Below are 24,629 nucleotides of genomic sequence, written 5' to 3' on the forward strand. Positions count from 1 at the left end.
GACACAATTCAACCAATAACAGTGACTCTCGTGTATTTTTATATCACCTGTAATACAGCTATCATTGCACTTGACTCATCATATGTTAATAACCTGTTCGTGTATCTCCTGTAGTAGATATCAAGCTCTCTAGAGCATGTGCCAAGTGTAATCTATCTTCCTAGCACAGGACACATGGTAAGCTTTTAATACATGTCAATTAAGTGAACATATCATTGTTCACTATTTAAAAAACAGGTCTTGTGATACAAAAGATTACAAGAGTTGATAATGTCACATAATACCTAATAATCTGATTTTTATTTTCCCATTACTACAAAGAGAAAGGAAATAGAAATACCTTGAATCAGGGGCAAAGAGAATATATATAGTTATTTTCCCAGGGTCCTCATTGTTAGTGCCGCTTTGGGGAAATTACTTAATTCCTTCATGCTTATCTATAAATTATAAATAAAAGAAGTTATAACTTACTGATTCATTTTCAGCATCATGCACTTTCCCTTCCAGAACCATCAAATACTTAATTTAATCAGAAAATAGGCGCCACTTATGAAGAGCCTGGTATGTCATGTTTAGCTTCTAATCTGGAAGAAATGAAGGGTCATGAAAATCAAGTGAGGATTCTGAGAAAAGCTGAGCTAAAACAGCAATAGAGAATCTGGTTAAGAAGGGATACTGGAGATGAGGGGTGACACACAAGTATGGGGCTGATTATACGTTGGGAAGGAAGAGAAAGAGGTTCAGGAAGCACTGTTGAATGAATCTTTGAACCCGTTCTCAAATGCCACATATCATGCTATGGATGCTGGAATCTAAAATTTTAGAATTCAGTAGAATGATATTTTTGAAAATATTGGAGGCTTTACGTGTCTTTCTCTGTATATGCGTGCTTCAATGAGACCTATACTGAAGTTATTATACCTTGCAATTATAAAATATTTACGTTTCCCTCACTGTTCCCACTTCATATTACCTTTGATTTAGGGAGGCAAAGCCCTGTTGCAGTTGTTTTACACATGAGTAGAGTAAAACTCAGAAGGATAAATGGTTTGCTTGGATAATTGTTACTTTGAAAATGGTCTTTTGATTCAGAATTTTTTTCTTAAAGTAAAGCATATATGTAATTTTAGTCTACTTTCTCTGACTACATCAACATGTATTCATTCCCTTAGCTACTAAAAATCAACAAATGTTTCTTAGTCATTATCTATCATCAGGGAGGTCTCCTATAATAGTTGAAAATATCGTGTGTATTTGGAAATGGGCATGGTCTTAAAGTGCAGCACAATTTTCCCAAACCCAAACTAAATGGTTTCCTAATTTTGTCTCCATTAATCAAGAGTATTTTAATTAAACTGTTCATGAATAAGATCTAATGGCATAGTGATATGAAGATCACCATATATTAATAATTTTAGTTGATGGCAATCCTGTTTGAAGGAAGAAAAGCGAAGTGCACAGTGCTAAGTGGCTTCTTTCTACTGAGTAACCTTTCTACATTGAACCCAGTTGTTCAAAAATGAAACCGTGAGGTTTGGATATACAATGCTTTGCTTTGTTGTCTGTGAATTGTTTCATTTTATTTGGAATGCCAAATTAAAGACTTTTTAGAATGCATTTATTTTATTTTTACCTTTTAATAATTTAATTCTTACCTTTTTTTAGAATTAATTATCATATATCTTGATTCAGTAACCCAGCATTTATTGAGTACCTACACCATCCTGGGTTATATGTTGTATTATCCTATATATTATTGCTTTTGAGTCTTAAAATAATCACAGATTATAATTACACATACACAGAAATTGAGGCCCTGAGGGGTTACATATCTTGTCTTGTTTATACCATAATATAGGTTCAAATGTAGGCTTCTGAGCTTAATTCTAGGATACTTTCTATATTGCTAATGGTATCTAAACTTTTGGCTGTGGATTTTTTAAGTACCTTAAAGTTATTCTACATTTCAAGCATTGTCAGTAACCTGAAAACTACCTCTGCACATTTTGCATATTTTTCAAGTGTGTATAAAATTATTTGAATAATACAATATAAATCCATTTAAAAATAGTAAGAATAAAATGATCACTTTCCATTGTAGACTTTTTAATCAAAAAACAAGAATACAACTACTATTCTGTAATAGAATAGTATTTTTCTTAAAAAGGAATTCTATATTCTTGAAAAGATCGGAAACTATTGGCTTACATCAGGGCATTCTTCTAGTTAAGTGTTATATGTGAATAACAAAAAGTCTAGTACATAGTAAGCACATAGTAGGTATTCATAAAAAACTTTGTTTTTTTATTGTGTTTATTAGTTGTTATAAATATTTATGAAACTTTTCTTTCTCTAAAGAACGCAATTCTTAAAGAGCAATGTAAGGACTGTTGAATTATATTGATATTTTTTTCTCTCAAGTTTGACATAAAGTAATAATTGTGTGTATTTCATTATAAATTTTTTAGAGCAGTGCATTATGCATTATATTACATATTTTATTTCTATTTCATATATGTGATTTCATAATAATAAAGGAAATGTTAATAAAACGTAAGTGTTTAAGCTTGTTAGGGTTCAGTAAAACAAAGTTCTTTCACTTAAACTTCAAGTTGCATAGATTATTTATTAAATATCTATCTATCTATCTATTTATCTATCTATGGTTCCAAATGCAAAAGGAAACACCAAGTGCCAATCATTGAAAATGGCAACCTGGCAACCAAGAAAATAAATATATCATATTTACCTAACTGTTGCTTATTCTCTTTAAAGGCAAGTTGTGATACCAGATTTTCTTCTGCCCTTTTCTCTTTTACCACAAACTTTAAATTACTTAAGTTTTCTTAAATAAAAAGAAACGAAATTGAGTTATCTGTAGTGAGGTGGATGGACCTAGACTCTGTCATACAGAGCGAAGTGAGTCAGAAAGAGAAAACAAATACTATATGCTAATGTGTATATATGGAATCTAAAAAAATATGGTACTGATGAACCTAGTGGCAGGGCAGGAATAAATACGCAGACATAGAGAATGGACTTGAGGACACGGGGTGGAGGAGGGGGAAGCTGGGGCAAAGTGAGAGAAGCATCGACATATATACACTACCAAATATAAAATAGATAGCTAGTAGGAAGCAGCAGCATAGCACAGGGAGATCATCTTGGTACTTTGCGATGACCTAGAGGGGTGGGATAGTGAGGGTGGGAGGGAGGCTCAAGAGGGAGGGGATATGGGGATATATGTATGCATATGGCTGATTCACTTTGTTGTACAACAGAAACTAACACAGCATTGTGAAGCAATTATAGTCCAATAAAGATGTATAAAAAAATTATTGGTGGCTTTCCCAACCATGCATAAATTATGAAGCATATGTCTCAGATAATCACTGTGTTGGATTGAGCATTATAGTATCACTTCAATATATTTCCCTTGTATATGGAATAAGGACCACCACTTTCACAGAGACAAATGTGAAACACTCCCTGAAGACAGTGTCGTTATAAATTGTCATAAGTTGTCATCAGAGTCATTCTAACATGAATCAACTAATACTGTTATCATCTTAAGGTCCTTAGCAACTGTAGCAGAGGTTATCCAGTTGTGAATGATATGTATCAGCTTTCTGGACATGTGGCAATCTAGATTTTCATTATGCCAGAATTGCTAGGTGATCTGCACCTGTACATTATCTCTAGAAAGAGGCTATTTCTCATCTCAATACTAAAAATAAATGTAATGTTTTAGAGGCAGAGATATGTGCAATAAATACAGCAGAAACTTTGTTTTACAGAAATATAACTTCTATGAAAGCTGCATTCTATAGATGTTATTATGTAAAATTTTTAAAGAGTTAAAAGGTTATCAGAATATGAAGTAGTTAGTATGGATAGTCCTGAAAGAATTATCATTCTCTTTGAATTTTATGTACACTTTGGAATGATCATGAAATAGTAAATGTTCACTTTGTTTTAAAAGGGGGGAAAAACTATTAAGAAACTGACAACTTACACTTATTCTATATCACAGTGATAATCAGTTGGTACTAATCCTTCATAGATATTCCGTACATTTATGCATGTATTCAGCTATACAATTTTTTTTAATGTTTTTATTTAAAATTTCAATATGAAGGGTTTTTTTCAGGTTAATAAAGGAAGAGTTACTTCGTCATTTTTAATGACTGTCTAGCATCACATAGTAGAGACTCATTTTAATGTATTTAACCAGACTCTGTACATTAGAATGCACATAGCATATACATACTTTCAAAGTAAAATATTGTGTTTTAAATTTGAAACAAGACTTATTTTATATGTCCCAATATTTTTTTGGTAGCTGTGCTGAAAACTTTGTAATATCTTAAATATGAGGTGCTTTTCGCTAGAGAAGGGAACTTGAGAGAATGGTATATCAAATATGTTTGCCTACGACAAACCCATCCTCACTAGCAAGACCATGATTTATTCACTCTCCTATAAGCAGCTAGTGCTTCAGAGGAGACCAGCTGCCTCTCTGGACCTGTGATAATGAAACTTCACTGGGTAAAAACAGTCATGTGGATGTCCTTCCCCTTGTGTGATTGTTTTAGGAGTAGGCATTGGCTCATTTTGGTCATTGTTCTTGAAGGGTAGTCTGCTGAGTAGCTTATGTGTAGAATATCCTTACTCTTTTTTTTTTTTTTTTTTTTTAAGACTCAACAGAATGAACTTTTTTTTTTTTTAATTAATTAATTTATTTATTTATTTCTGGCTGTGTTGGGTCTTCGTTTTTGTGCGAGGGCTTTCTCTAGTTGTGGCAAGCGGGGGCCACTCTTCATCGCGGTGCGCGGGCCTCTCACTGTCGCGGCCTCTCCCGTCGCGGGGCACAGGCTCCAGACGCGCAGGCTCAGTAATTGTGGCTCACGGGCCTAGTCGCTCCGCGGCATGTGGGATCTTCCCAGACCAGGGCTCGAACCCGTGTCCCCTGCATTGGCAGGCAGATTCTCAACCACTGTGCCACCAGGGAAGCCCTATCCTTACTCTTAAAATGAGACACAAGATAGGAACTTTACTTTTTCTGGATTTTATCTTCAAGTAACATCTACAAATGCAGTGGCCATCTTAGGACCATAGGACATAAATCCAGTAAAATCTCACAGACTCCAAGTCACAACCATGACTTTGTAAATCTCTGAATTAACCAACTTGAATCAACTCATCTTCCAACTTTTAATATGTGAGATAATACAACCCTTATTTTTCAGCCACTTTAATTTGTATTTGCTGTTTTTTGAAGCCTAAAGCATTCTGATACCAATAGAAATGTCTTTGCATTTCTCTTGTACTTATTGCTTCCTGGTGACACCATAATTCAAAGCAGGTAGGATATATGCTTGAGATGAGTCTCTGTCTGAGGTCATGACTGGACTTAATTCAACAGAGGTAGCCCAACAAGGCCAAGTACCAGAAGTGAGAGATGAAGCATCTTAGAGGAGAGGGAACCATGAGAATTATTGGTCTTCAGTCACTGGCACATGGGGGCTTTCTTTCATAATTTGTTGTGCTGCACCAGGTACATTATACTTACAAAGCATGAAGATGACTAAAATTATTTTTGTGGAATATGAATTTTACTACTGCACTCTTCAAAAAAATTTGTGTATGAGGACACAGACAAAGTTTATTTCTGCTGTATATTCTGCTTTGGAAGTCTTTTTATATGTATATAAATGTGTATATACGAGTGTGTGCATGTGCATACATGGGTGCATACACACACACACACATACACACACACACAGAGTTATTCATTTGCTTTCATTTAGCACTTTATTGAAAGCAAATGTGAGGAAGCCAAAGACATTTTTCCGAGCTCATCTTATGTTGTTCCTTGGTTTTCATGTTAACTGACTTCAGTAGCCAACATTAGTATAATTCCTATTCCACTGCAATTCTCTTTCTCAAGGTTTGAATTTATTTCTTTTTATTTTTCTCATACATACATAGTTTGATTTGGAAATTTTACACATTGACAAGAAAAAAGACTTAACTAAATGAATCAGTATGACATCTCTTATCTTAGCTGTGTCTTGGCAGATAGGATATTCTTGTAGCTCAGGGAAGAAAAGAATGTCTTGCAGCACTCTTAGGAAGTGTAATCAATTATGTCTGTCTCTGACTTAAAAAAAAATCTAATTCTCTGCAAAGTGAACATTGTCTTCACTTAAGAAAAATACATACATATAAAATGTTGTTCCTTTTTATTTAGAAGAAAACAAGTAATACCTCCATTTGCTGCTATACTTTCAGATAATGAATTCATACACACACACAGATTTATTTGGTTAACCATACATGCAAGTAAAGAATGTTCAGCTCTGATATGCTACTGCAAGTAGACAGTAATAAACTAATACAGATGCAATTCCAATTATTTTTAAATGAAAAGTTTCTCATAATTCTATGTAACCATTGTTATAGTATTCAGCTACTACTAGAAGATTACAGCTTAGAAATCACTGACACATAACTCAGGACTGAAATACTTTTCCAAGCAATGTTTGTGAACATGTTAATTTTAAATGCACATTTCCATTTATTGTCAACGCATGCTTCTATGAATTGTATTCATGCCTAACATAGCTAATCATTTTATTTTTGGAATGAGCTCCATAAATATTCTGTGGATGCTGACTGATGATTATGATAATTTATTCTATCAAACATTACCCAGAGATATGTGGAATATTTGGAAATAGGACTTCCTTGCAAGATTACTGCATTTTCAAACATATTTCAATGTTTTCAAAATATTATTCAGTTTGAAAAATTCCCAATAATAAACCTTAAGGTTCATAAACTTGTAAATTTATACTATAATAAGAGAATCTGAAAAGTTTCCTATTTTTCAAATTGCTACTGAAATAGTTTAGAGCATAGACAAATAGTATCTTTTTAGTGCAGTGCAGAATTAGTATTTTAAATTGAATTTTGTCAAAATAAAATTATTTATTTAAATCTGTAAATGTGAAATAGTCACCTTTTATTTATTCACAGAAAGGTGTAAAGACACTGAAATATGAATTCAGTTTAATATGAATCAGTTGGGTTTCATTAATAATTTCTTAATGTTTGATATTTCACATTTTATGAAGTTTTATGTTTGATATTTTAAACTTTATGAAGTTCCAAATTGAAACAATGACCCAATTTCTGTAAAATGCTCTAAAAGTAACCTATATGGGTCAGGCAAATCTAGCTCAGTTTCTCACATCTATCACAATAAGCTTTATGCACTGAAAATTCCATTGTGATCCAACAAAACAAACATATAATACGATGTCTTTTAGCCGAACTATAATCAAACCATTTGTTTGTACTGAAAGATAGTGTATGTAAGTGGAGGCCTATGCATCCTTTTAATAAATAAAACTGTATATTAGGGAGACATTAAACACCTTAGCCATGCTCCATTGTAATGATATGCATCTTCCCGTGTAAGACTTCTGCAAAGTGACCACCTCAGGAGACAGTCTCAATATGTCTTTTTGCTTAAGCACTTGTGGTGGGCCGAATAATGGCCCCCCAATGATATTGGCATCCTTATCCCCATAATCTGTGAATTGTACTTTATATGGCTAAAAGAACTTTACTTATGTGACAATGTTAAGGTTCTTGAGGTGGGCACATTATCCTGGATTATGGAGGTGGGCCTTAAATGTGATCACAAGGGTCCTTATAAGAGGGAAGCAAGAAGGGCAAAGAAGGAAGAAGGCAGTACCATGTCAGAATCAGGGTGAAAAAAAGTGATGTGGTGTGGGGTCACAAGCCAACAAATGAGGGCACAGCCTCTAGAAACTGAAAAAAGGCAAGAAAACAGATTCTCCTCAGAGCCTCCATGTGGGACAAACTCTGCCAACACCTTTGTCTTAGCCGCAGAAGACTCATTTTGGACTTCTACCTCCAGACCTATAAGAGAATAGATTTGCATTGTTTTAAGCCACTAAGTTTGTGGTAATTTGTTCCAGAAGCAATAAGAAAACTAACATAGTATCCTAGTTTCTATGGTTCTCCCCACTCATCATTTTGGTCATGTTTTCACTTGCTTCTGTCACATCACATTTTTCTAATGTAAAGAATGTTTGTGAAATGAAATATAAAAGAATATAGAAAATGAAAGACTTGAGGCTAAAGAATCACCTTGTGAATCATAGAACTTGGTTTAAATACATTGTCACGATGTGTTCTGTAAGATCTTACTATATTTTTAGTTTATGATTTAGAATCAATGTTCTCAAAAATAAAAACAGCAAACAAGGGCCTTAGCACTTCTGTTACTCTTCTTAAATTGCCACTTAAAGTGTATGTGGACAACACTGACAAATTCCTGTGTGAATGCTAGGTGTAGATATACAATATAAGAATTAGAGAAAATTTTTAATATTTATGATGATGATTGATTTCATTTTTTCTGACCATTTAGTTCTCTTACTAATTGAGATCTACATGATTCCTTTATGATATATATATATTCATATTCTACCATGAGATATTTGCCTTATTCTTCCCAGGCAAGTCCAAAATGAATGACGTATTTGCAGGTCTCAGAGCGACAGGCAGTGGCACATAGGGAAAGTACTGTCTTGAGGAAAAGAGAGTTGTTCTGTTCTGTTTATGGACATTGAGCAAAATACTCTTGATATTCACATATGAATTTATGGGTTTTTTTATATTGCTACCTTCCATCCTGAGAATTAAAAACTCCTAGTTACCCTGATTACTTAAAGGACCAGATGGCTTCACAGGCAAATTCTATCAAACATTTAGAGAAGAGCTAACACTATCCTTCTGAAACTGTTCCAAGAAAATTGCAGAGGAAGGAACACTCCCAAACTCATTCTATGAGCCCACCCTGATACCAAAACCAGACAAAGATACCACAAAAAATGAAAATTATAGGCCAATATCACTGATGGACATAGACACAAAAATCCTCAACAAAATACCAGCAAACCGAATCGAATAATACATTAAAAGGATCATACACCATGATCAAGTGTGACTTATCCCAGGGATGCAAGGATTTTTCAGTATCAATCAGTGTGATACCCCACATCAACAAATTGAAGAATAAAAACAATATGATCATCTCAATAGATGCAGAAAAAGCTTTTGACAAAAATCAACACCTATTTATGATAAAAACTCTCCAGAAAGTGGGCGTAGAGAGAACATACCTCAACATAGTAAATGCCATATATGACAAACCTACAGCTAACATCATACTCAGTGGTGAAAAGCTGAAAGTACTTCCTCTAAGATCAGGAACAAGACAAGGATGTCCACTCTTGCCACTTTTATTCAACATAGTTTTGGAAGTCCTAGCTACGCCAGTCAGATAAGGAAAAGAAGTAAAAGGAATCCAAATTGGAAAAGAAGAACTTAAACTGTCACTGTATATAGATGACATGATACTACACATAGAAAATCCTAAAGACGCTACCAGAAAACTACTAGAGCTCATCAATGAATTTGGTAAAGTTGCAGGTTACAAAATTAATACACAGAAATCTGTTGCATTTCTATACACTAACAATGAAAGATCCAAAAGAGAAATTCAAGAAACAATCCCATTTACCATCGCATCTAAAAGAATAAAATACCTAGGAATAAACCTACCTAAGGTGACAAAAACCTGTACTCTGAAAACTATAAGATGCTGATGAAAGAAATTAAAGATGACACAAACAGATGGAAAGATATACCATGTTCTTGGATTGGAAGAATCCATATTGTCAAAATGACTATACTACCCAAGGAAATCTACAGATTCGATGCAATCCCTATCAAATTACCAATGGCATTTTTCACAGAACCAGAACAAAGTATCTTAAAATTTGTGTGGAGACACAAAAGACCCCGAATAGCCACAGCAATCTTGAGAAACATTTTTAGATTTTAAATATTAATGTGTCATGATGGTAGTGCCTTGTTTTTTGCATGAATAGTTATCTTTAAAACATTTTTCTCTTGGAACATAATGCCTTATTCTTATATGATTTAAACACTGATTTGCCATATTTTATATGCTGTGAATTACTTGAGTATACTCAGTGTATGTATTTCTTCATCAGTCATTTGATAAATACTAATATAAATTCATATGACTAATTTTGCTAACAGAGACACCCGCAAAGTATGTTTTTTTTACACCATCATATCTTGTTATTCCAATTATTTTAAGTGGAGTTTTATATATTTGCATGACTGAAGCATTAATTGAGACGTTTCTGAGCTTTCGTAGGATTGGCTTTTTTGTACACACTGATTTAGGAGCATAATAAGAATATGTAATTGGATTTTTTAAGGGAGAACCCTATGGATTACCCTCCTAGTAGAGAAATACAACAATATTTTATTTAAATTATTTTAATTGTACCATATTGGATTACTAGAGCTATGGAACCAACCAATACAATCCTTATATGTCTCTTATGTAAGAATGTTTTAAAACATAGTTATACTTAAGATTCATTTTATATGCTTCACCTATAAATTTGTTGTAACTAAACAGGAGAAAATGGGCTGCTAATTTTTATCTAGATATGGAAGTTAAAACAAACAACACTTTCCTAAATTTAGCAGAAAAGAGGTTGGTTCATTTATTTTATATATAATAACTTACTGAATAGATGATATGTGCATAAACCTAGCAATATCATTTTTATTATATGCTGCAGTATGTTGTGGCTAATAAAGGAACTTCTTTGCCCCAGAGGTGACTTTTTCATTATCGTTCTTAACCAATTTTGTTCTTATACTGCTATGAATCATATTGGAATGAATAAGTTAGCATCAAATAATTCTGTGTCTAATTTCTAATCCTGTAATTATGTTTATCTTCCCTGGAAGTCATCATAAGACCTCTTTTTAAGTTAAGCAATACTACTTTAAAATTAGTGCTAATAACCAATAGCATTCAACATATTACTTAATATTTATTAAATAAACTTTATCAACAGACGACAAATATACTTAAGTTGGAGCTTTGAATGTGGGTTGAATTAAAATGGCCTGTTTTTGTGTTTCTTTTTTTCTTTTGGAATAGTCTATATATAAAGAAATACTCAATTTATCTTATTACTCCTTCCACCTTATGTTCAGAGATTGATCTTTCTGATTGCTGCATTCCAATTTGAATTGAGAGGGCCTGGTTATGTAATGTTAATTTAAATTCAGAGCTTCCTTGGAATGCCTGATTCACACCACAACTGAATGAATCCTGGGCCAGTTAGATATTTCACAGCTGATCTTTACCTCATCAGATCATCATAGTACTCCTGACAACATATAAGAGTGAATTAAATTAGTTTCCCAGAGTGACCATGAGATGTATGACTCACACGCTCAGGAGACAATAGGATAGTGGCTTTCAGGTCACTGTTCTGGAGTCCAGTGACTATTATTTGATTACTGAGAGTCTGAAAAGTTATTCAACATCACCATACCTATTCCCTCCTCTGTGAAATTGATACTAGTAACATTCATCTCAAAAAGAAGTGACAAGTAGGATATATGTGAACATGTTTGATAAGTTTAAAGTGTTACTATAAATCTCAAACTTATGGTATCCTGGGTAATGTACTTTGCATACAACTAATTTATTTGGCTTTCTTTTTTTAAAAAACGTGAATCTGTTTTTTCCTGTTTCTACTCTCAATCCAAAGCATCTATGTGCTTGTCTGTGTGTCACTTCTTCTGTGTTGTAGGTTTCTCTCAAAAGACTCAGTCTATCTGGAATGAAGTGTTATTAACCCATCCCAAAGCAAATGACTGATGTTAATAATGATAACAATGTGGATAGGTACAGCAACAAGTAGTATACCGTGTGCATTTATGTGATACTTTACAAATTTTTAATGCATTTTTATAAGCACGTCAACTCTGTGAGGTAGTAAAAGAACTGACCTCCGTGTTATATATGTAAAAATTGAAACTCCAAGAGATTCCTTTGAGAATTCTATCTGGTATTTGTTATTGTCATCTGCTTTTTTTTTTATCAAGTACTTTATTTGAAAATTGTCTACTGTTGGGGTAGAAAAATTTTATTGCATAAATTTTCTGATGAAAAAATATTGAAACTTTTATCAAAAGTTGAAGCCTTAATGCTTTTATAAGATTATGGCATTTTTTTCTGTGAATATTAGTAGATTAGGATACATTTGACCATATCATTGTAGTTTTTTCTCATCCTTTACTATGGGTTTTAAGAATATCCTTCATATCAGGGTTACTGAAAATCATTTTTTAATTTATATTTAAATTAAAAGTAAATATAAAGAAAAATCTGAGTGTAAAGCACATTGGAACATTCAACTATTTTATTTCCCTTTTATCATCAAGAGTATTTTAGGATGAATTTACTTTTGACGACTTTGATATAATTATAAAAGTACTCTTACTGGTGTAAATTGATCAATAATCTTTAATCTAATATTAAGGTTAATTTAATTTTGACTCACAGCAACTGAAATCATGAAAAAGAAAGAAGACAGACTTTTAAACTCCTGTTTTTGAAATGTAGCTAGCCTTTAAACAATCAGTATTATGTCTTATACAAAAATAATATTCCAGAGGTTGCCTACCTTTTGATTTTTCAGTATCTTAATTTATAAAAAGCATTTGATATAGAAATCATAATAGAATATAAATTATTTTGAAAAGTAAATGCTGTAAAGCATTGTTTTCTACAGAACAATGATGACAATGACTGCAGTATATTATTTGTGTAGAATGTGTTTGTTTATATACCTCTTCACATACACTATCTCATCAGGTAGAAGGCTTTCTTGATTCTTCTTTGGTTAACATTAAGTAAGATATTTGGGACTCATTACAGTGTCTAATGTTCATAACAAATGTCGCTTATTTCAGTTTTTTTACATATACATAAATAATTAGTATTTTTGTAAATTAAATAGTATATAATATGCAAATGATCAGTTCACATGTTTAGATAACTAGATGGATGGATGGATGTGTCTAATGTCCATATTATATTTTAATATCTGATCTATACATATATAACCATGTGAAATTCTTTTTGATTCAAGACAATTTTCTGTGAAACAAACACTTCCATAATTATAAATTTTAACCTTTATGCCCTACTCAAAAATGACTAGTAATTTGGTTTGTTGATATCAAACATTGATTGTTTAAATAATAAAAGATTTGTAATTGCCCATTTACATCTGAAAATTATAAGAATAGGCACAGATTGTAAATTAATTTTATTATTATAAGAGCTGTAGTAATTAGAAAAAAGGACGATAGTAGGCAGTAAAACAACAGGAGGCCAAGAGACAAAACATAATATATATAATATGTATATATATATATTTATTTTAAACATTATAATTTAATGATTTGAGATCAGCAATAATATTATATTTACAGAATATTTAAATATCATCAAATTTTATCATGTATACTTTCATTTTTCATTATTTCTACTTTGAATGCATTTCTGATAATAACTGATTGTTTCTGTAACAATTATGGATATAACTGAGTTTATATAGCTGCTCATTGTATAAAATCCTGAGATAGATTTATGAGTTTATTTTCTCAAGGCATGATATGAAAATTGTATTGCTTTAACTGCAAAAACATGTCTTTTAACTTGAGACAGCTTCCTCTAAAGGGTTTTCTATGTAATAGGAAAGTACTGCTATTTTTAAAAAGTGTCAATACACTAAAATATTTGCACTACCTATTTGTAATGCATGTTGAGGACAGCCACATTTACATTAATGTTATTATACAATTGTCTGATAATCATCTTTAGACACTAAATCTACACAAGAGAACTTTAGAACATGTTGACCCTCAGGATTAGCTGTTATGCTAAACTGACTGATGAAAATGGAATATTGGCTTTTATTAATCTTTCACTGATAACAAGAAATGTATTTTTCAATTTAGGACATTTACTAATGAATCAATTTTAATTTAGCGACTAAATAAAATCCTCAGTAAGCCTGGCATATGATAGCCTTGAGTAAACTCAAAGCATTTTCACTCTAAATCAAAATGAGTTCTGCCCTAAATGCTCCTTATCCAACTAGTAGCCTAGCAAGGATTCAGAGGTATTGGTCATATCAAAAAAGGCAGCACCTTTTTAAGAAAGGAAGGAAAGAAAGAAAGGAAGAAAGGAAGGAAGGAAGGATGGAAGGAAGGGAAGAAAGAAAAAGAAAGAAAAGAAAAGAAAGAAAGAAGGAAGAAAGGAAGAGAGGGAGGGAGAGGAAGGGAGGAAGGAAGGGAGGAATGCTATTGGGTCTAGAAAGTTTCAGAGTAAAATTTACTGTAACGAGGCCACTCTGACCTTGGGTGTCTTTTTCAGAGTAAGAATCAATTTCATTATATGTATATTTATTAACCCATGAATAAATCTGCTAACCCAGATCTGTTTAGCCCAATTGCCACAAAATATGCCTAGTTTGTGTTTCTATTTCAATAGTGATGTCTGATTATTCTCTTTGGAGATTTAAAGTTATTTTAAATTATAGGATATTGGCATTTGTGAATAGCAATCTGTAAGGTTAGTGTCATTATTTGGCTGTACATGAGGAACATGAGTCCATTCTTAAAAATGGTTTTACTTATGGGATTAGTTTATTATTATATTAATTTATATAAATTAAATTTTTAGATATATTTTAATATTTAAGTTTTTACTGATTTTATTTTTTAGGTTTGGCTAAAAACGTTTCAACACCATATGTTCACTGCCTATAAAATAAATAATATGATAATCAGTGAATTTATTTTACTACTGCCTAATTAAAGCGCTGTGGTTCTATTTTCTTAATTACTTTTTTATAAGAGAGTGAGTTTTTCCTACCAAATCGTCCTGTCTTCACATTGGCAATATCCTATGGGCCAGTTAATGTTGCTTAAGCAGTATTTAACTCGTAACTCAAAATCATGCTGTGTTCAATCACATATTAATTTAGCTAATATAAATAAACTGAATTAATTTTTTATTTTTTATTTTTTTTAACATCTTTATTGAAGTATAATTGCTTTACAATGGTGTGTTAGTTTCTGCTTAATAACAAAGTTAATCAGTTATACATATACATATGTTCCCATATCGCTTCCCTCTTGCATCTCCCTCCCTCCCACCCTCCCTATCCCACCCCTCTAGGTGGTCACACAGCACCGAGCTGATCTCCCTGTGCTATGCGGTTGCTTCCCACTAGCTATTTATTTTACGTTTGGTAGTGTATATATGTCCATGCCACTCTCTCACTTTGTCACAGCTTACCCTTCCCCCTCCCCATATCCTCAAGTCCATTCTCTAGTAGGTCTGTGTCTTTATTCCCGTCTTGCCCCTAGGTTCTTCATGACCTTTTTTTTTTTTTCCTTAGATTCCATATATATATGTTAGCATACTGTATTTGTTTTTCTCTTTCTGACTTACTTCACTCTGTATGACAGACTCTAACTCCATCCACCTCACTACAAATAACTCAATTTCGTTTCTTTTTAAGGCTGAGTAATATTCCATTGTATATATGTGCCACATCTTCTTTATCCATTCATCTGATGATGGACACTTAGGTTGCTTCCATGTCCTGGCTATTGTAAATAGAGCTGCAATGAACATTTTGGTACATGACTCTTTTTGAATTATGGTTTTCTCAGGGTATATGCCCAGGAGTGGGATTGCTGGGTCATATGGTAGTTCTATTTTTAGTTTTCTAAGGAACCTCCATACTGTTCTCCATAATGGCTGTATCAATTTACATTCCCACCAACAGTGCAAGAGGGTTCCCTTTTCTCCACACCCTCTCCAGCATTTATTGTTTCTAGATTTTTTGATGATGGCCATTCTGACTGGTGTGAGATGATATCTCATTGTAGTTTTGATTTGCATTTCTCTAATGATTAATGATGTTGAGCATTCTTTCATGTGTTTGTTGGCAATCTGTATATCTTCTTTGGAGAAATGTCTATTTAGGTCTTCTGCCCATTTTTGGATTGGGCTGTTTGTCTTTTTGTTATTGAGCTGTATGAGCTGCTTGTAAATCTTGGAGATTAATTCTTTGTCAGTTGCTTCGTTAGCAAATATTTTCTCCCATTCTGAGGGTTGTCTTTTCGTCTTGTTTATGGTTTCCTTTGCTGTGCAAAAGGTTTTAAGTTTCATTACGTCCCATTTGTTTATTTTTGTTTTTACTTCCATTTCTCTAGGAGGTGGGTCAAAAAGGATCTTGCTGTGATTTATGTCATAGAGTGTTCTGCCTATGTTTTCCTCTACGAGTTTGATAGTGTCTGGCCTTACATTTAGGTCTTTAATCCACTTTGAGTTTATTTTTGTGTATGGTGTTAGGGAGTGTTCTAATTTCATTCTTTTACATGTAGCTGTCCAGTTTTCCCAGCACCACTTATTGAAGAGGCTGTCTTTTCTCCACTGTATATGCTTGCCTCCTTTATCAAACATAAGGTGACCATATGTGCGTGGGTTTATCTCTGAGCTTTCTATCCTGTTCCATTGATCTATATTTCTGTTTTTGTGCCAGTACCGTACTTTCTTGATTACTGTAGCTTTGTAGTATAGTCTGAAGTCAGGGAGCCTGATTCCTCCAGCTCCGTTTTTCGTTCTCAAGATTGCTTTGGCTATTTGGGGTCTTTTGTGTTTCCATACAAATTGTGAAATTTTTTGTTCTAGTTCTGTGAAAAATGCCAGTGGTAGTTTGATAGGGATTGCATTGAATCTATAGATTGCTTTGGGTAGTAGAGTCATTTTCACAATGTTGATTCTTCCAATCCAAGAACATGGTATTTCTCTCCATCTATTTGTATCATCTTTAATTTCTTTCATCAGTGTCTTATAATTTTCTGCATACATGTCTTTTGTCTCCTTAGGTAGGTTTATTCCTAGATATTTTATTCTTTTTGTTGCAGTGGTAAATGGGAGTGTTTTCTTAATTTCACTTTCAGATTTTTCATCATTAGTGTATAGGAATGCAAGAGATTTCTGTGCATTAATTTTGTATCCTGCTACTTTACCAAATTCATTGATTAGCTCTAGTAGTTTTCTGGTAGCATCTTTAGGATTCTTTATGTATAGTATCATGTCATCTGCAAACAGTGACAGCTTTACTTCTTCTTTTCTGATATGGATTCCTTTTATTTCTTCTTTTCTGATTGCTGTGGCTAACACTTCCAAAACTATATTGAATAATAGTGGTGAGAGTGGGCAACCTTGTCTTATTCCTGATCTTAGTGGAAATGTTTTCAGTTTTTCACCATTGAGGACAATGTTGGCTGTGGGTTTGTCATATATGGCCTTTATTATGTTGAGGAAAGTTCCCTCTATGCCTACTTTCTGCAGGGCTTTCATCATAAATTGGTGTTGAATTTTGTCAAAAGCTTTCTCTGCATCTATTGAGATGATCATATGGTTTTTCTCCTTCAATTTGTTAATATGGTGTATCACGTTGATTGATTTGCATATATTGAAGAATCCTTGCATTCCTGGGATAAACCCCACTTGATCATGGTGTATGATCCTTTTAATGTGCTGTTGGATTCTGTTTGCTAGTATTTTGTTGAGGATTTTTGCATCTATGTTCATCAGTGATATTCGCCTGTAGTTTTCTTTCTTTGTGACATCTTTGTCTGGTTTTGGTATCAGGGTGATGGTGGCCTCGTAGAATGAGTTGGGGAGTGTTCCTCCCTCTGCAATATTTTGGAAGAGTTTGAGAAGGATGGGTGTTAGCTCTTCTCCAAATGTTTGATAGAATACGCCTGTGAAGCCATCTGGTCCTGGGCTTTTGTTTGTTGGAAGATTTTTAATTACAGTTTCAATTTCAGTGCTTGTGATTGGTCTGTTCATATTTTCTATTTCTTCCTGGTTCAGTCTCGGCAGGTTGTGCATTTCTAAGAATTTGTCCATTTCTTCCAGGTTGTCCATTTTATTGGCGTAGAGTTGCTTGTAGTAATCTCTCATGATCGTTTGTATTTCTGCAGTGTCAGTTGTTACTTCTCCTTTTTCATTTCTAATTCTATTGATTTGAGTCTTCTCCCTTTTTTTCTTGATGAATGTGGCTAATGGTTTATCAATTTTGTTTATCTTCTCAAAGAACCAGCTTTTAGTTTTATTGATCTTTGCTATCGTTTCCTTCATTTCTTTTTCATTTATTTCTGATCTGATCTTTGTGATTTCTTTCCTTCTGCTAACTTTGGGGTTTTTTTGTTCTTCTTTCTCTAATTGCTTTAGGTGCAAGGTTATGTTGTTTATTTGAGATGTTTCCTGTTTCTTAAGGTAGGATTGTATTGCTATAAACTTCCCTCTTAGAATTGCTTTCGCTGCATCCCATAGGTTTTGGGTCATCGTGTCTCCATTGTTTCTAGGTATTTTTTGATTTCCCCTTTGATTTCTTCAGTGATCACTTCGTTATTAAGTAGTGTATTTTTACCCTCCATGTGTTTGTATTTTTTACAGATCTTTTCCTGTAATTGATATCTACTCTCATAGCGTTGTGGTCGGAAAAGATACTTGATACAATTTCAATTTTCTTAAATTTACCAAGGCTTGATTTGTGACCCAAGATATGATCTATCCTGGAGAATGTTCCATGAGCACTTGAGAAAAATGTGTATTCTGTTGTTTTTGGGTGGAATGTCCTATAAATATCAATTAGTCCATCTTGTTTAATGTATCATTTAAAGCTTGTGTTTCCTTATTTTCATTTTGGATGATCTGTCCATTGGTGAAAGTGGGGCGTTAAAGTCCCCTACTATGATTGTGTTACTGTCGATTTCCGCTTTTATGGCTGTTAGTATTTGCCTTATGTATTGAGGTGCTCCTATGTTGGGTGCATAAATATTTACAGTTGTTATATCTTCTTATTGGATGTATCCCTTGATCATTATGTACTGTCCTTCTTTGTCTCTTGTAATAGTCTTTATTTTAAAGTCTATTTTGTCTGATATGAGAATTGCTACTCCAGCTTTCTTTTGATTTCCATTTGCATGGAATATCTTTTTCCATCCCCTTTCAGTCTGTATGTGTCCCTAGGTCTGAAGTGGGTCTCTTGTAGACAGCATATATATGGGTCTTGTTTTTGTATTCATTCAACCAGTCTGTGTCTTTTGGTGGGAGCATTTAATCCATTTACATTTAAGGTAATTATCGATATGTATGTTCCTATTCCCATTTTCTTCAATGTTTTGGGTTTGTTATTGTAGGTGTTTTCCTTCTCTTGTGTTTCTTGCCTCGAGAAGTTCCTTTAGCATTTGTTGTAAAGCTGGTTTGGTGGTGCTGAACTCTCTCAGCTTTTGCTTGTCTGTAAAGGTTTTAATTTCTCCATCAAATCTGAATGAGATCCTTGCTGGGTAGAGTAATCTTGGTTGTAGGGTTTTCTCCTTCATCACTTTAAATATGTCCTGCCCCTCCCTTCTGGCTTGCAGAGTTTCTGCTGAAAGATCAGCTGTTAACCTTATGGGGATTCCCTTGTGTGTTATTTGTTGTTTTTCCCTTGCTGCTTTTAATATGTTTTCTTTATATTTAATTTTTGATAGTTTGATTAATATGTGTCTTGGCATGTTTCTCCTTGGATTTATCCTGTATGGGACTCTCTGTGCTTCCAGGACTTGATTAACTATTTCCTTTCCCATATTAGGGAAGTTTTCCACTATAATCTCATCAAATATTTTCTCAGTCCCTTTCTTTTTCTCTTCTTCTTCTGGGACCCCTATAATTTGAATGTTGGTGTGTTTAATGTGGTCCCAGAGGTCTCTGAGACTGTCCTCAGTTCTTTTCATTCTTTTTTCTTTATTCTGCTCTGCAATAGTTATTTCCACCATTTTATCTTCCAGGTCACTTATCCGTTTTTCTGCCTCAGTTATTCTGCTATTGATCCCTTCTAGAGTATTTTTAATTTCATTTATTGTGTTGTTCATCATTGCTTGTTTCCTCTTTAGTTCTTCTAGGTCCTTGTTATATGTTTCTTGCATTTTGTCTATTCTATTTCCAAGATTTTGGATCATCTTTACTATCATTACTCTGAATTCTTTTTCAGGTAGACTGCCTATTTCCTCTTCATTTGTTAGGTCTGATGTGTTTTTACCTTGCTCCTTCATCTTCTGTGTGTTTTTCTGTCTTCTCATTTTACTTATCTTACTGTGTTTGGGGTCTCCTTTTTGCAGGCTGCAGGTTTGTAGTTCCTGTTGTTTTTGGTGTCTGTCCCCAGTGGCTAAGGTTGGTTCAGTGGGTTGTGTAGGCTTCCTGGTGGAGGGGACTAGTGCCTGTGTTCTGGTGGATCAGGCTGGGTGTTGTCTTTCTGGTGGGCAGGTCCACGTCTGGTGGTGTGTTTTGGGGTGTCTGTGGCCTTATTATGATTTTAGGCAGCCTCTCTGCTAATGGATGGGGCTGTGTTCCTGTCTTGCTAGTTGTTTGGCATAGGATGTCCAGCACTGTAGTTTGCTGGTCGTTGAGTGAAGCTGGGTCTTGGTGTTGAGATGGAGATCTCTGGGAGATTTTTGCCGTTTGGTATTACGTTGAGCGGGGAGGTCTCTTGTGGACCAGTGTCCTGAAGTTGGCTCTCCCACCTCAGAGCCACAGCCCTGATGCCTGGCTGGAGCACCAAGAGCCTTTCATGCACACGGCTCAGTATAAAAGGGAGAAAAAATAAAAAGAAAGAAAGAAAGAAAGAGGATAAAATAAAATAAAGTAAAGTAAGATAAAATAAAATAAAGTTAATAAAATAAAAAATAATTATTAAGAAAAAAAAATTTTTTAAGTAAAAAAAAAACAAAAAATGGACTGACAGAACCCTAGGACAAATGGTGAAAGCAAAGCTATACAGACAATATCTCACACAGAAGCATACACATACACACTCACAAAAAGAGGAAAAGGGGAAAAAATAATATATCTTGCTCCCAAAATCCACCTCCTCAATTTGGGATGATTCATTGTCTATTCAGGTATTCAACAGATGCAGGCACATCAAGTTGTTTGTGGAGCTTTAATCCGCTGCTTCTGAGGCTGCTGGGAGAAATTTCCTTTCTCTTCTTTGTTCGCACAGCTCCCGGGTTTCTGCTTTGGATTTGGACCTGCCTCTGCGTGTAGGTCGCCTGAGGGCGTCTGTTCTTCGCTCAGACAGGACGGGGTTAAAGGAGCAGCTGCTTCGGGGGCTCTGGCTCACTCAGGCCGGCGGGAGGGAGGGGTACGGAGGCGGGGCGAGCCTGCGCGGTAGAGGCCAGCGTGACGTTGCACCAGCCTGAGGCGCGCCGTGCGTTCTCCCGGGGAAGTTGTCCCTGGATCACGGGACCCTGGCAGTGGCGGGCTGCACAGGCTCCCAGGAGGGGAGGTGTGGAGAGTGACCTGTGCTTGCACACAGGTTTCTTGGTGGCGGCAGCGGCAGCCTTAGCATCGCATGCTCGTCTCTGTGGTCCGCGCTGATAGCCGTGGCTCGCACCTGTCTCTGGGGCTCCTTTAAGCGGCGCTCTGAATCCCCTCTCCTCACGCACCAGGAAACAAAGAGGCAAGAAAAAGTCTCTTGCCTCTTCGGCAAGTCCAGACCTTTTTCCGGACTCCCTCCCGGCTAGCTGTGGCGCACTAGCCCCCTTCAGGCTGTGTTCACACCGCCAACCCCAGCCCTCTCCCTGGGCTCCGACTGAAGCCGGAGCCTCAGCTCCCAGCCCCCGCCCACCCCCGCGGAGGAGCAGATAAGCCTCTCGAGCTGGTGAGTGCTGGTCGGCACCGATCCTCCATGCTGGAATCTCTCCGCTTTGCCCTCTGCACCCCGTGGCTGTGCTCTCCTCCGCGGCTCCGAAGCTTCCCCCCTCTGCCACCCGCAGTCTCCGCCCGCGAAGGGGCTTCCTAGTGTGTGGAAACCTTTCCTCCTTCACCGCTCCCTCCCACTGGTGCAGGTCCCGTCCCTATTCTTTTGTCTCTGTTTTTTATCTTTTTTCTTTTGCCCTACCCAGGTACGTGGGGAGTTTCTTGCCTTTTGGGAGGTCTGAGGTCTTCTGCCAGCGTTCAGTAGGTGTTTTGTAGGAGCAGTTCCACGTGTAGATGTATTTCTAATGTATCTGTGGGGAGGAAGGTGATGTCCGTGTCTTACTCTTCAGTCATCTTCCGAACTCAGCCTGAATGAATTTTTTAATGTCTATTGTTTTTTTAGGTATACTATAGATATTTCCTCAACAAGTCTAAAACCCTAAATTGACCAAAATCTTATTTAAATCTGTGTAATTAACAACTAAAATAAAATTGGTATTGGTGTTAATAATCATTTAACTATGTAGAAACTTATTATTTTTTTCTTTTCTTCTCTTTTGACTTCAGGTGCAATAACAGAACCCAGTGTGCAGTGGTGGCAGGTCCCGATGTTTTTCCAGACCCATGTCCGGGAACCTATAAATACCTTGAAGTGCAGTATGAATGTGTCCCTTACAGTATGTATATTTCTGTACTTTTCTTGTAAAAAGGAAAGATATTAAGCTTTGTTTTGCATGCATTGACAACATAGTCTCTATGAAAACGTAAAAATAATCACATAAATTATATTAAAAAGCTGGCTAATTTTAATTTTTCAGGGTCTTACATTCTCCCCACCCTTAGAAGAATTAGGTGTTGCCTGCATGATCCTGCAGCATTTAATTTTGACTATACATTTCTGTATATCAGTATCTATTCTAAAACTCTTTTCTTAATGCAATATAAAATATTTAGAAAAAGGATGAAAGAGTGGTATGCCAGTACCATATCCCTCCAGGTCCAAGCAAACAGAAATGAAAGTGAATAATATACTTGTATATATAGTAGTATAGAAAATGATAAATCTTGAATTTGATAGGAGCAATTATATCTAAGCTTCCTGTGCTGCCAATATATTGAGAAGTAGAAATATATTCACCCAGAGGGAGCAGATTGGAAAGAAAATACAAGGATTACATGAACTAAAACACTCTTTAGAGAATGTGTCTTTTACAGTCTCAAGAACTGTGTCTTTGCAACCTTTATGTCAGAAATGATATATACCAACAACTTTTCTTTTTTCTTCAGGAATAATGAAAAATCAAACAATCAAAAATGACACATTTTTTTTTGACCTTTTTATCCAAAGGTAGAATCATCATCTCAAAAGAAATATTTTTGATCTGACTAGTTAATTATTCATGGGATACCTTAGTGAAGATCACTCAGGAAATCCTGTATTCTCAGGATTTCCTGAGTGATCTTATGCAGCTCATCCCAGAGGTAGAAAACTCCTGGGATCATAAACAAATCCCAGGTTCCAACTTCCCTTGACATCTCAGAAGAAACAAAGCATCTGGGGGTCAGCAAGTTTACTGTGTCAAGAGGTAGTTCTAGGCTTGCCTCACTGCTGTTTACTTAAAAAGCAACACAGTGCTCATGAGCTGTAAGTGTGTGTACTCCAATAACAATAGAGAAATTTGGCCAGCAAGAAATGAATTGAAATTTAAAAGTAATAATGAAAGCAATCAAGAGAAAATTTCATTGTTCCTTTATTTACAGTGTGATTGAATAGAGAAAGTTTATCTAGGGCAGTTTTATAAGCTTACTTTTTTGTGTGTGAAAAAAGCATAAGTGTATAGGTTTTATTGAAATCTCAATTGAGGTTAGGCTTCTTATATTGTTATCTCCAGGAACCCTTCTATAAAAATATAATGCTAAATGACCATTTATTGTTCATTAGTGATACTTTAAAGAAATAAAATTTGTAGTCCACTTTAGAACTGTGACAGTTATACTTAGGTTGCATAATAAGATCTTTGTGAAATATGTAGAATAGCTATTTCCAAAGGCATTTAAAAAAATATTAAATAAGGTGTGCCTCATTTTTAAAGACAGTTTTAAGAAACTTACAATCATATTATTGCAACATGAAAGCTGAAGAAGTTTTGTAAAATTTTTTTTTTCACAATTTTTAAAAATGAAAGAATTTCACAGCTGTTTCTTCAGTTTTCTGTATTTCTTCAGAATTCCTTTAAGGATAACTACTCCAAATTCCTCTGCCAAACTCATTCTGAAAAATCATCTTCTTAAATCATTTCAATATAGATAAGAACTTGCTCATACACTTTTGTATAAAAGGATTGTGGTTTACCACGGATTTCCTCTCTCTTATAAATTTTTAGAGTTGGGCAATTTGATTCCTGAATATCCTATATTTTCAGGTTTCTGGTAATCCCGAAAATGTACTGATTGCCTTAGAATTATGTTCATATTATATTAAAATATTTATCTGATTGTTTCATTAAATAAGAATTATAAACACAGGTGCAACCACTTTCCAGTTTATACACAGTTTAATTTATATGATATAGTATAATTGTGTTTGTTTAAATTATCTTCAGTATGTTTCAGTTAAAAGTGTAATGCATAACTGGAAACTCATTTAGAAAATTTAACATGAACTTAAAAGAAAATAATCCAAAAGAAAGGAAAAACCATAAAATAAACTATAGTGACTCATTTGAAAGGTAGGCTCGTTTAGTAGAAAAATGGCCAGATATCAGGAAGCCTGGTTACTTAACAAAAATTCTGGATCCTTTAGCTCAGGTAAGCTATTAAATTTTCTGGATCTCACCTTATAGAC

General features: G+C 34.6%; 1 protein-coding gene across 8 annotated transcripts in view; it reads left to right on the plus strand.

Moving 5' to 3' along the window:
• ADGRL3 (adhesion G protein-coupled receptor L3) overlaps positions 1-24,629 on the plus strand; it is an 858,517-nt gene that overhangs the window by 456,181 nt on the left and 377,707 nt on the right. For 7 of the 8 annotated variants that reach the window (XM_061192347.1, XM_061192340.1, XM_061192343.1 and 4 more), the window contains one exon: positions 22,352-22,461. In XM_061192347.1, coding sequence (XP_061048330.1) covers positions 22,352-22,461 — 110 coding nt within the window. Of the gene's footprint in view, positions 1-21,717; positions 21,747-22,351; positions 22,462-24,629 lie in introns of those variants that run through there. The other variant, XM_061192346.1, reaches the window with a different exon arrangement.

This window comes from Eubalaena glacialis, chromosome 5 (genome assembly GCF_028564815.1).
Source record: "Eubalaena glacialis isolate mEubGla1 chromosome 5, mEubGla1.1.hap2.+ XY, whole genome shotgun sequence".
Lineage (NCBI taxonomy): Eukaryota > Metazoa > Chordata > Mammalia > Artiodactyla > Balaenidae > Eubalaena > Eubalaena glacialis.